This window comes from Halyomorpha halys, unplaced genomic scaffold (assembly GCF_000696795.3).
Source record: "Halyomorpha halys isolate HHAL.00 unplaced genomic scaffold, Hhal_1.1 Scaffold326.1, whole genome shotgun sequence".
Classification (NCBI taxonomy): domain Eukaryota; kingdom Metazoa; phylum Arthropoda; class Insecta; order Hemiptera; family Pentatomidae; genus Halyomorpha; species Halyomorpha halys.
Genome location: NW_027106117.1, coordinates 369131 through 381248, shown reverse-complemented (window position 1 = coordinate 381248; position 12118 = coordinate 369131). Strand labels below are relative to the sequence as shown.

The 12118-nt window shown below is 34.5% G+C and overlaps 1 protein-coding gene across 1 annotated transcript in view; it reads right to left on the bottom strand.

Moving 5' to 3' along the window:
* Positions 1–12118, bottom strand: part of Rme-8 (receptor mediated endocytosis 8) — a gene marked incomplete in the record, with an annotated part of 123616 nt that overhangs the window by 37597 nt on the left and 73901 nt on the right. Inside the window, 2 exon segments of the mRNA XM_067053672.1 lie at positions 6414–6559; positions 11724–11883. Of these exon segments, the coding sequence (XP_066909773.1) occupies positions 6414–6559; positions 11724–11883 (306 nt within the window).

The window sequence follows — 12118 nt, the reverse complement described above, 5'->3', positions numbered from 1 at the left end:
TACTTTTCAGGACACGTCAAATTGGAAAAATCATTGATATAAATTTTTTTTAAAGTACATTTGCTATGGAAATTCTTTATTAAAAATACTTCTTTCTATTGGACATTCAATAGTTAAGTGCACTGTATAAAAACTAAAAGGAGTTAAAAGTTTACTTCACCACCAAAAGAAACTTCACTTAAATTAAGATCACTATATTTAAGACATAACAAGTTTCATTGTGAAATTCTTAAAATTTTTGAAAAAAAAAAAAAAAGAAAGGTGGGTGTCCAATGAGTCTTGAACAGCCTGTGTAAATATGCATATTTTTGTGCATCGAAGATTTTGACATGATAAGGGAATATATTTTGAATAAAAAGTAATTATTAAATAATGTTAACTCAACTAATTATATAAATAAATATTTTCAATTTAAAATATAGAATAGAGAATTTAACTGACACCTGAAGTGAAAGGCCTAGGAAATATCTAATAAAACTTCAGCATGATCAGCTGGTGATAGAGATTGAAGGAACCGACAGAATTCCAAACCAAGTAATGAAGATAAGGGCAGGTCTAGAAGGTCTAAGAAGTATCCTCATTAAATAGACTTCTGAAGGACTGAAAAGCAGAATTTGATTATGCCAAGAAGAAAAACGCCATGTCTAGCTAAAAAGAAAAGTACCGATTAAGAGGGTAGTATGTATGGGAGGAGAACTGAGAGTTCAAATCCAGTACTTGAGTAGAAAGATCTGAGAAGAGAGTTGGATGCAGAAAGCTGGAGAAGACTGCAGAGGATGAAGAAGGCCTGAAGTAGAGCATACATTAGTGTTATCACCATAGAGTGGTGTTGGGAAGGAAGACCACTGATCAAATAAGCTAAACACCTCCATGTTATAACTTAATTTGGAGTATTGAGTTGTAATGTATTCCAATTGCAAGGTTAATTAATATTGTTTTAACTCACATATCCACAACAAGAAACATGTGTTTTTAATGTTTATTGAAATGCAGATTTACTTAAACTAATTGTAAAATTAAAAGAACAATCTTAACTAACAAAGGCCCTATTCTAACTTATTCTAATTATATCTATGTACCTATTACTAACTTATAATCTAACCTACAATTAAAATACATACAATTGTTATCTATGTCCAAAGGTGAACAATAATGTGTATGTACTTGCTCTCAGCTGGTCGTGGCAGAGAGAGAGAAAGATCACTTCTCAATACACAGTTTTTAAACTTAGTTCAGCTCACAGAGAAATAAAAAAAATACACTAGACTTTACATCAATATGTGAGAGTGGAATTTAGATACTATTGCTTTGTGGAGCAGATTATATTACTGGGCTCCTTGCTCTACTTCGTAACTGATAAGGTCACCTAACATTTTCCCAACCTTCATCTTCGAACTCGGGGCACCAGTTTGGGTCATGAACAGTGTCATCGATGTCAAGTTCATCATCACTTTCCATAGAGTCTTTCTTTGTTTGTACAACATCATTAGGTGCCTCTATTAGTTCTTGGTCAATGGCCGATCCTCTTCCTAGTTGTTCGGAGAGCATGACTCGCTCTGAAGAACTGGATAATATTGGGGAATAATTCGCGAATGGGATTGACTTATCCTCTAGATTAGTTGGTTTCAGTCTATTTATGTGTATGGTATACCTACCTTCATTTTGTAGCAATAGGGTGTACGTCCATGGTGACACCTTCTTAATAACTTGGTGCGGGCCTGACCAAGGATGCCTAAATTTCTTTGACTCCCCTCGAGTCACAGCTGGTTCATATAAATAAACTAATTCTCCTTCCACATAGCTCCGTATTCCTTTCTCTGAATCATAATTTCGTGAACGCATTTCCCAAGCCTTTTCTGCTGATTTGTTGGCTCTTTGGTGAGCTTCAGAAAGCCTAATTTTTAGTGCTGAAATATAATCATTCACCTGCCCTAGGAATGCATTTCGAGACAAATTAAATGGAAACGGAATCTCAAAGGCACGACCATACAATAAATAATAGGGTGTGTAGCCTGTTGAAGAATGAGGTGTTGCTCTGCAGGCTGCCAGAGCAAAGGGAACCCATTGATCCCAATCGGCTGCATCCTTACGCACTAGGTGCGCCAGAGAGTCCCACAGCGTCCGATGGAAACGTTCTACCATTCCATTTCCAGCCCGATGGTAGGCCGTAGTCTGGACCTTGTTTATCCCTAATAATCTACATGTCTCCTTAACTAATTCCGACGTGAAATTCGTTCCTCTGTCAGTTAGAACTTTCTTGGGGGCTCCATGCCTCAAAACAATATGCTTGACAAATTCTTCTGCTACTTCATTTTCTGTTTGTTGCTTTAACGGCACCGCCTCTGCATATCTCGTGAAATTATCAATAAATGTTAAGAGATACTGGTTTCCTTTTGTGCTTGGACCAAATGGACCTGTTATATCTAGTGATACTAGCTCAAAGGGATAGGTTCCTTCTAACGGTGGACCCAGTGGAACCAGCAAGCCTCTTGGGCTCTTTCTCGTGTTACAAGATTGGCACTTTCGTACATATCTTGTACATATATCCAGCGTAATAGGATGAGCCCTGTCCGTGAAGCCTCTTATGAGTATGGCCTGAGTCTTGGCTGCTGCCATACTCAACTTCCTCTTCACACACCACTCTCCAATGAGACTGGTGCACCTCTCTGCTCCTGTGTTAAGTCTGGCTCTACTGTTCTTGGCCACGATAACTGCAAGGTCATCGACGTAGGTGGTGGCAAGGAACCTCTTGTCCTCTAGTTCCCCCAGCAACTCACCGAATATAAGCTTCCACAGAGCTGGACCTAGGACCGAACCCTACAGACATCCTCTTTCGATTTTTCTCTCAACCTCGCAATAGTTAGCCCTTATCCTAACACTTCTGTAATTGAGGTAACTACCTACAAAGGAGTATAGATTACTGGAAAAGTAGAGCTCTTGCGACCGCTGGAGTACACAGGGCCACCAAACACTGTCGAAGGCGGAGGAGATGCCAAACATGATCAATAACATGTATTTCTCCGCCCTCTCCTCCACGACCCTACGCACTCTCAGCAGTGCATCCGTAGTTCCCTTGCCACGGTTCGAGCTGAATTGCCATGGATGGCTTGCAGCACTTAAGATTGGTCTAAGGCTGTGGACGATCATATGCTCTAGGACCTTACTAGCTACTGGGAGAAAACATGTAGGTCGGTAGGCTTTTGGCGTTTTCTTATCATTGCCACCTCCCTTGTAGAGCAGTCTCAAGCCTGCAATCCTCCACTTGTTTGCAAAGTGCCCCTTATCCAAACACTCATTGAATATATTCAACAACTCCTCCGTGATATAAGGACCTCTGTTCTTGAGGATTGCAGCATTTATCCAGTCCCGGTACTCTTCCAATCCTTTGCCTGTCCACGGCAAGACGAAGGTCCCATATATCCCATGGTGGACATAGGTCGGTACCTGGTGGGTATAACATGGTACATCTAACCATTCCATCATTTGCAATATCCTGGAACGGATCATCCCTAGGGTATGTATAGTCTATATACATCTTTGCAGCTTCCTCCAGGGTGGTTGCCTGGGCACCTCTCACTCTAATAGCTACCATCATCTGTAACGGCATAACCTTGCCCATTGCCACCCAGTACGGCATTCTTCTCTGACTCCTGTACAATAAATTCGTCCCAGGATTTCTTCTTTTGGCAACACACTCCGTTTCAATATACCCTATACTTATGCTTAGATTCTTCTCGGAGTGCAGGCATCCTCTTTTCTTCTCTACACTCTTAGTACCTATGTCTGGCCCTGTGGTATTCTTTTTTAACTATGTCAGAGCTGGCGTCCACTATGGGACTGGATGTACTCTCGCCCTTCAGCGTTGGAGGGTAATACTTGCCGCTTCAGTGAAGGCACCCGTCAACATTGCAACTCTGTGGTCAATCTCGATTTCCTCTTCTATTGGCATCATCTCCTCCCATTCTCTGTCAGCCAGTATTCCCTCTAATTCACTGGAAAACACTCTCCAGTTTGCCAATCAGGTCACAAAGTCATTTTCTACTTCTAGGGCAATCCCTTCCTCCTCCGCCACTTGTGTCTGACTGAAGGGTTCAGTCCGCAATACGCTTCGCTATGGGAGCCGTGGCTAGTGTCACATTGATCCAACTCTGGCCCCACGCTGAAAGCGACAGGACCATAAAAGGTATAAAATTATTGACTTGAAAAACTTTAGTGGTGTCCACAAGCTTTTGGCAGGCTATTTTCACAAACTCTTAGAATATAGAATTATAATACCAGATAATTTCTGTACTGGTAATACCTATTTGATTCCAAAAGGTGAAAAAAATAATTTGAACCCAAGGTACCTGAAATGGACACACCATCAGTTATTAATAACAAGCTAAAAGTTCATTTAAATAGATATAAGTTAATTGCTGATCAACAATTAGGAATAACAGAGAATGCAAAGGGTTGTAAGGAGTTGCTTGTAATTGACAGCTTAATAGCTTTGCAGGTAAAAGGTAAGAAGTGTAATATATAATTTGATTAACTATCAGAAAGTATTTGACTCAGAGTCCCATGATTGGCTTCTTGAAAGTCTAAATATCTACAAGGTAGACAAAACCATATTAGTCTAATAGAACGCCTGATGAAGCTGTGGAAATTATCTTAGAGTATGATTGGTAATTAAGAGCCCTTATCAAATGAAAAAATACCAATAGGCACAGGAATCTTCCAAGGTGAATTCTTTAGCCCACTTTGGTTCTGTCTAGCTGTCAACAAGTTAAGTTTTTTGTTGAATTAATCAGGTGAAGGACATATCCTTCTCACAGAAACCACGATCTCTCATTCCTTCTACATGGAAGATACCAAGTTGAAAGCCAGATGATCTGTGAAGCCTTCTTGAAATAAAAAGGGTGTTTAACAAGGATATTCGTATGAAGACGGGCCTTGATAAATGTGCTGTATTCCACATCAAAAAAGGAAAGCTAAAAGATTCACATAATATAGAGCTCTCTACCAGAGCAGTAATCAGCAGCCTTAAAGAAAGTGATTCATAAAAATATCTAAGCATTCACCAGCTTTTGGAATTTAAGAGGGATGTGAAAAAACGAATTCCAGGATAAATTAAAAAAACGTGTAACTTACCCTCAGAACGTATATTTCAGGGAAAAATATTATTAAAGCTATAAATACATTGGCAATTCCGGCATTGCCCTATTCTTTTGGTATTGTGAAATGGACCAATACAGATATGGATTCTATGGATTCATGTATAAGAGTGCAAATCTTCCATAGAAGGTGGGAGGATGAGGGCTTTCAAGTCTGGTAAAAGCTTGTCTCAATGAAGAAGAACATTTCAGGAACATTTTTAGAGCCAATGAAACAATGAGAGTCACCTCAACTATTACGGTATTGGATAGCAACTCTAATGCCCTCAACCTTAGGAGTAAAAATTATCCCTTAGCAATAATTAGGAACTCCTGCTGAATAAGTGGAAATCAAAAGAACTTCGTGGAAGGTTTTACCACAGTTTGTCAGAAAGAGAAGTAGATATGAGTGCATCCTTTGTGTGGCTTTGCAAGGGTACCCTATTTCCCGAACCAGGACCAGGTGATATTTACCAGGACTTCAGCACATCCTATCTGGCTACAAAGTCCTTGCTGGGAAGGAATATTTACAACAGAACAACAATATCGCTAAAATAATCTATCACGAATTGGCCAAAAAATATAACATTCTGATCATTAGGCCTTATTACAAGAACAGTCCACAAGCGATAATTGATAGATGGGATGTCAAGCTGTATTGGGACCAGGCAATAATCACTGTTCACACCATCCCTCACAACAGTCCTGATATTTTAATTATCTCTAAGGTAGAAAAATATGCAAATATTATAGAAATAGGTGTACCATCAAACCTTCATAATGTGGTAGTCCAAAAAAATTCGGAAATATCAGGACCTAGGTAAGGAACTAAAACAATTATATATACTTAAGAAAGTCAGGGTACTATCATTGATTATCACTACTAATGGTTTGACAACACTGGGGAGCATTAAGGACCTGGATCTGAACATGAGATGACATAATAATTAAGTAGTCAGAATGAGATAACAGTTTTATAACAAGTTACTTTTCATTTTTTTTTTTTTTTTTTTTTTTTATTTATCTAAATAATACACTCAAACCAATTTGATTCCTATATTTTTTTCTTATATTTAGTAAAAATTAAAATTTTGATTGTATTGAAGCATCTCTTATAAATATAATTATGTACCATTGTAAATAGGATCTGTAACTCTTGACAGATAAACAATAACGATTAAGATTTTTTAAATTATAGAAATTTATGATACATCTATGTTAATGATAAAGACAATTTACAATAAATTTTAAGACATAGAATTTGAATTTTAAAAGTAATACCTTGTTGTATGCAGATGTGCCAAAGTTGTCAATTCAACTAACACAGGAATACCATTTGAATCAATTATATCCTTTACATTTTCCTTATTAAACGTTAACTTATGTAAAAAAAACAATAGTCTGTCACGTTCCACTCGGCTAAAAGTCTGTAAATAAATCAAACTGAATAATAAATGATTTTTTTACCAAACAATATTTTATCAATCGACCAATAATAGACATTTAAGGGCAACATTTAAATATTTATAATTAGAGTTATGTTTATGGAGGCTTATTATGATTTTAGGGACTACCAAAGATTTGGTCAATGTTAATATCGTTTATTAGTACTTAAGAATTGATAATTGGATTACAATTAAGATATTCAAACCTGCAAATTATGATTTTTACATCTACCACAGATTTCAGTGATACTGGAAATGCTTTTTAAGGTTGCTGATTACAGAACAGGAAGAGGTAATTTGGAGATCATAGAACAAATAAATTCAAATTAGAAGATTGTTGATTGATCATATGTAATTAATAAAAGGAAAATGGTCTGGGTGAGGTAAAAAATAACTCAAATAGTAAAAAAAAAATCCTTATCACTAAAAATCAATGTTGCTAAAAACCTTATCCATCACCATACCAATATACAACATATTGAAGAGACCTTACTTAATAACAACTTCCTACCAAATGTGACACTTAAACTCTTGGACTCTTATGTTAACCCTATAACTCCAGTCCCTCCTCTCCTCAACCTACTCCACCTCTTTTTCAGTACAGGTCCCTTCATTAAAAACCAATTCATTTTTATAATATAGAAAAATCCCTACAATCCATTATTTTTACCCAACGTCTTGGCTTGAAATCCCACAACAAACTTTCCTACCTTTTTTCTTCTAATTTATAAGATCCTACACCTTTTCAATACAGCTCCAATGTGGTTTACCAAATACCCTGTTCTACCCCAAGTCATAATTCTTCTTATATCGGTGAAACAAAAAAACACCTAAAAAGCCTTATTTATTTAAGCCCAACAAAAAAACTTCAATCAACTCCTGTAAACCTAATGCCACTAAACTTTTAAAACATGACTTGACTCTCAACCATTCTTTCAACTTTGACAAAACATCAATTCTTTCCATAGTCCTTAACCCTAAAAAACATCTCATTTCAGGATCCATACATTTCTATTTGCAACCCAGACCCGTCAATCATAAATTTGATAAAGACAGTATCTCTCTGACCTGTCAAATTGCCCAACTCCCTTGCCCTGTGGATACCTTATATCTGCCTCTTCCCATCCCTCAGCTTTCTCTCTTCCCGGAAAGCTGGGTGTCCTATTTTGTTCTTTTTTTTTTTCTTGACCTTTATTTTATTCTTATTACCTTTATTTTCCGTCCTTTAGTGTGTACTGTATTTGTTTTGTATTTCTCTTTTATCTACTTTTTTATCTGCTGTTACTTCTCCTTTTCATTATATGCCTATTACTTCTGTATTTCTTATTTATTTATAAGTTTCACAGTATATCTCATTTTTATTTTCTTTAATTTACTCTGTGCATTTTTATATAATTTTTCACATAATTTTTGAGCCCCACCCGAGTTTACTTTTATTTCATGTTATCTATTCTTGGACCATCTTCCTTTTATTAAATTTAAATTATTTTAAGTAAATGAAATGGTTAGAAATCAAATATAACACTCTGAACTAGGAGGCAATGTCTCATTTTTTGAAACATTATTAATAAGTATAATTAACCACCTGAAAGATACTATTTTCTTTTAGTCAAATTGTTAATAGATAAGCTCTAGAAAATATTTTTCAGCTAATCAAAACATAAGCATAAGAAGGGAAATCAGCATACAAAAAAATGATGATGTATCATTAAAATATAAGCTAAAGTTAAATAATTGACACTACTTTTAATTTAGGTTAAGATTATAAGAACATAATAAATAGTAAAATATATTAATGTATAGGATAATAATTTTAACAAGGTAACATTGTTTATAATATGATTACGTAAAATATAATGCAATCATACTATAAAATGTTTGTTAAATGGACCTGGATCAGTCTGAATAGCCAAACCATGAAATATGAAATAAAATAGATTTCGTACTTGCCAATAAGAAATAGTTAGTAAATAATGCATAAGTGGTTAGAGAGATTGAAATAGGAACTGACCAGAGGGCTGTGGGGGGCAGTATTGAACACTGACAAGATAAAGCATAGACCCCAAAAATATAATTGGAAATGAAGGTTATTTTAACAAAGTACCTACAATGTGTCAAGTTTGGAAAAAGACGTAAAGATCATTGAAAGAAAAGAAATTGATACAAAGTACATGGTGAAAAATAAGACTATATCAGTTTAAAATGGTGATAAAATCAGTTAAAGCTGAATTATATAAAGAAATAGATACTGGAAAAATTAAAAGCTGCATAAACTTTCTGAATAAGATCAAAAACATATTAACTTAACAACATTTTTCAATAATTTCCTATGATATGGTTAACTCCCAAATGACTGTCATTCTGCTAAACTAATATTATTTGAAAAAGGAGAAAAATATATATTTAACAAATCATTAGCCACTAACCATTCTTTCTATTCCCTATACACTCTTCACAATTATTTTAATGATAAGAATAAAGTTAAAACTGACATTAGATCAAACAAAAAACTAAACAGGGTTAAGGAAAAATTCTCCATTGTCCACAATTTTTGTTCAAGGAACGTGTCCTGAAAAATTTCAAATTTACAGAGGCTCAAAATTTATAATTGATTTGAATAATTGGTAAAATGATTGGCACTGGCACGTGAGGTGCTGCCCACTGCCAAATGATGATATAACTATTTCTACTGCCCCCACTTGAATTGTCAGGTTGTTCTTATCTGAGACCAGATCTGGGGCTGTTAAAGGATAGAAGTCCCTTTTACATTTTTTTGTTTTTTAGTAAATTGTTCTCACCATCTTGCAGGGTTAGATCCAAGGGGAACTTCTGGCTTATAGGGAAAGCAGAGAAGATGAGAGAAGAGCCAAGAACCCAGAAGGCCTTTCCATCAATAGGTACCTTAACTCAACATATTTCAGAAGAAGAAATAAAATCCCCAAATCTAAATAAACTAACCAATTAACAACAATGCACCTTTTGGTTTTTCACCCCATCTAAGTTATGTAGCATATCAATACAAACAGTACACCCATTTTATTTACAGTAATTTGTATAAATTAGGTGTGTACTCTGGCAATACACTAAACTGCGGTTCATTGAACATTTTTGTTGTGGGTGAGTTACTATCGGAATTTATAATAAATAGATTTGAAATGAAAAAACATACCGTTGTAACGATCTTGGATTTCCAATAAGCTTTTGATAAGGGTTGGCATCGTGGTCTCCTATACAAACTAAAGAAAGTAGGCACTCCAAAATACTTATACAATATTCTCAGCTCATTCCTCAATAACCAAACATTTTCTGTCAGAATAAATAACATGAATTCCACCCTCAGACAAATCCATGCCAGTACTCCACAAGGTTCAGTCCTTTCTCCCATTCTATTTAAATTTTATCTTCACGACATAATTCTGTCCACACATACCTTCATAGCTATGTTCCCTGACAATACAACAGTTTTCTCTCAAAATAAATATAATAATAGCTAGAAATACTTAGCTGAGTCACCTTAATGATCTGAAACAATAATTTACTAAATGGATGATTAGCCTCAATATTGAAAAATATGAAAAAATAGCCTCAGTATGTCAAAAGTTTCTACACTAAGAAGCCCACCAGACCCACCGGAACTAATTCTCAAAGGTAAAAAAGTGCAATGGAATCCTCCCAGTGAAGCAGTAAGATACCTGAGAAATCATCTCAATCACCGCCTTACCTGGAATCACCATATCAACATTAAATTAACCCCAACCTACACAAGATTAGCAATGCTATGTCCTATCAAAATAGAAATTCTAAATTAAAACCAGAAACTACTATTCTTATTTATAAAATAGTTTTCAGGTCACTACTGATGTATGTTTGTGAAGTCTGGGAAGCAGCATCACTAACAAAAAGGAAAAAATCACGATCATTTCAAAATTAACTCCTAAGAATTGCAATGAATTGGTTTGTAAGAAATATCTAATTTCATCGAGAACTACAAATGGAATCAATAGAAGATTCATCAAAAAACGGTTCATAAAATTCCACTCCCAGTTACCAACAGTTAAAGGAACAGTGAATTAAAACTTGGGAAATCCAACCTCATCTCGCAGACTGAAGCCCAGGCTGCTGCAGAACATCCTGCTAGGAATTCTATATTTAGCCATTCTATTATTGACATTACTATTATTTCATTTATTTTCACTCTTTGTCATTTTCGCAAATTAAATTTTTTTCCCCATTATAAGTCAATTATTTATTTTATTAAATCTATAAATATCATTGTTTTTGTTATTAACCTTTCTTTTTCTCAAGTCTTAAGAAATATTAATATTATCTATTCATTTATATTTTGTTTGTAATTCATTGTTATTGTTCACAATTCTTCAATAGTAATAGTGTTGTAAGTAGTTAGGGGTGTCTTTTGCTCAAGACAACCTCCCCCCATAATCAATTGTTATACAAAAAATCTGTTATATTAATCTCAGGCCATTATGTAAGGCCCATCAGACTGATCTGGTATTGAATAAAATAATAATGATTGTTGGTGAGTTACTTAAAATATCAATAGATTGCAAATTTCCAGTATTTTTTTTTTATATGATGAAAAAGCATGAATGATATATACTGAGGATAATGAGAAAAAATATATATATAAATATATATACGTTTTGATGTGAAGAAAAATCCACCAGATAGAAATAGTGGAACTGGACTTCAGGAAAAAGTGGAAGTGTGTGGGCTATATTTAGGGGAAAGAAAACAGGTGGATAAAGAAGACCATGGAGTGGGAACCAAGACAATGCAAAAGGGTGAGAGGCAGGCCAATCAGAAAATAGAATAAGGTATGACAGAAACTTGCGGAAAATGTATTAAAGCAGATTTTCTAAATGTGAGGAATGGAAGACTAGGCATGATAATTACTGCCTGATATGGTTGTAGGAATAAAAAATATAGGTCGTAACATAGTGCTTTGTCCATGAAATAATTATAAAAAGTACAAAAAAAATCATTTACACATTCTTTTGAATATAAACTCAGCTAAAAGCTGATTTTTCATATTTTCTAAATATAATTATTTTATTTTTGAAATCTGCATGATAAATACAAATAAAGAATTATTATTATTACATAATAGACAAAACAAAGAACTCACCATTTGAAGCATAGTAATAAGATATTTTGTGTCAGAAAAATACTGAATTTTTGTATAGAAGTGACCATATACAATCGTTAATGCATGGAGGCACATGCATTTCACATCTGAGGATGTCCCCAACAAAAAACGGTGATAAAGATTGTAAAAAAACGTATCCCTAAAAACAAAAATGGTAATACAAATTATAATCAAAGACAAACACTAGATATTACTAAGATATGATATAAATACAATTAAATATTAAGTTAAAGAAAAAACAAATATTTTTATAAAGTAATTTAGATTCTATAAAAATGTGCTGATTACTTCTAAAAATGCAGGTATTATCACATCACATTCAACAAGTAAAATTAATTTTCAAATGAATTCATACACTTCATTAAATATATATA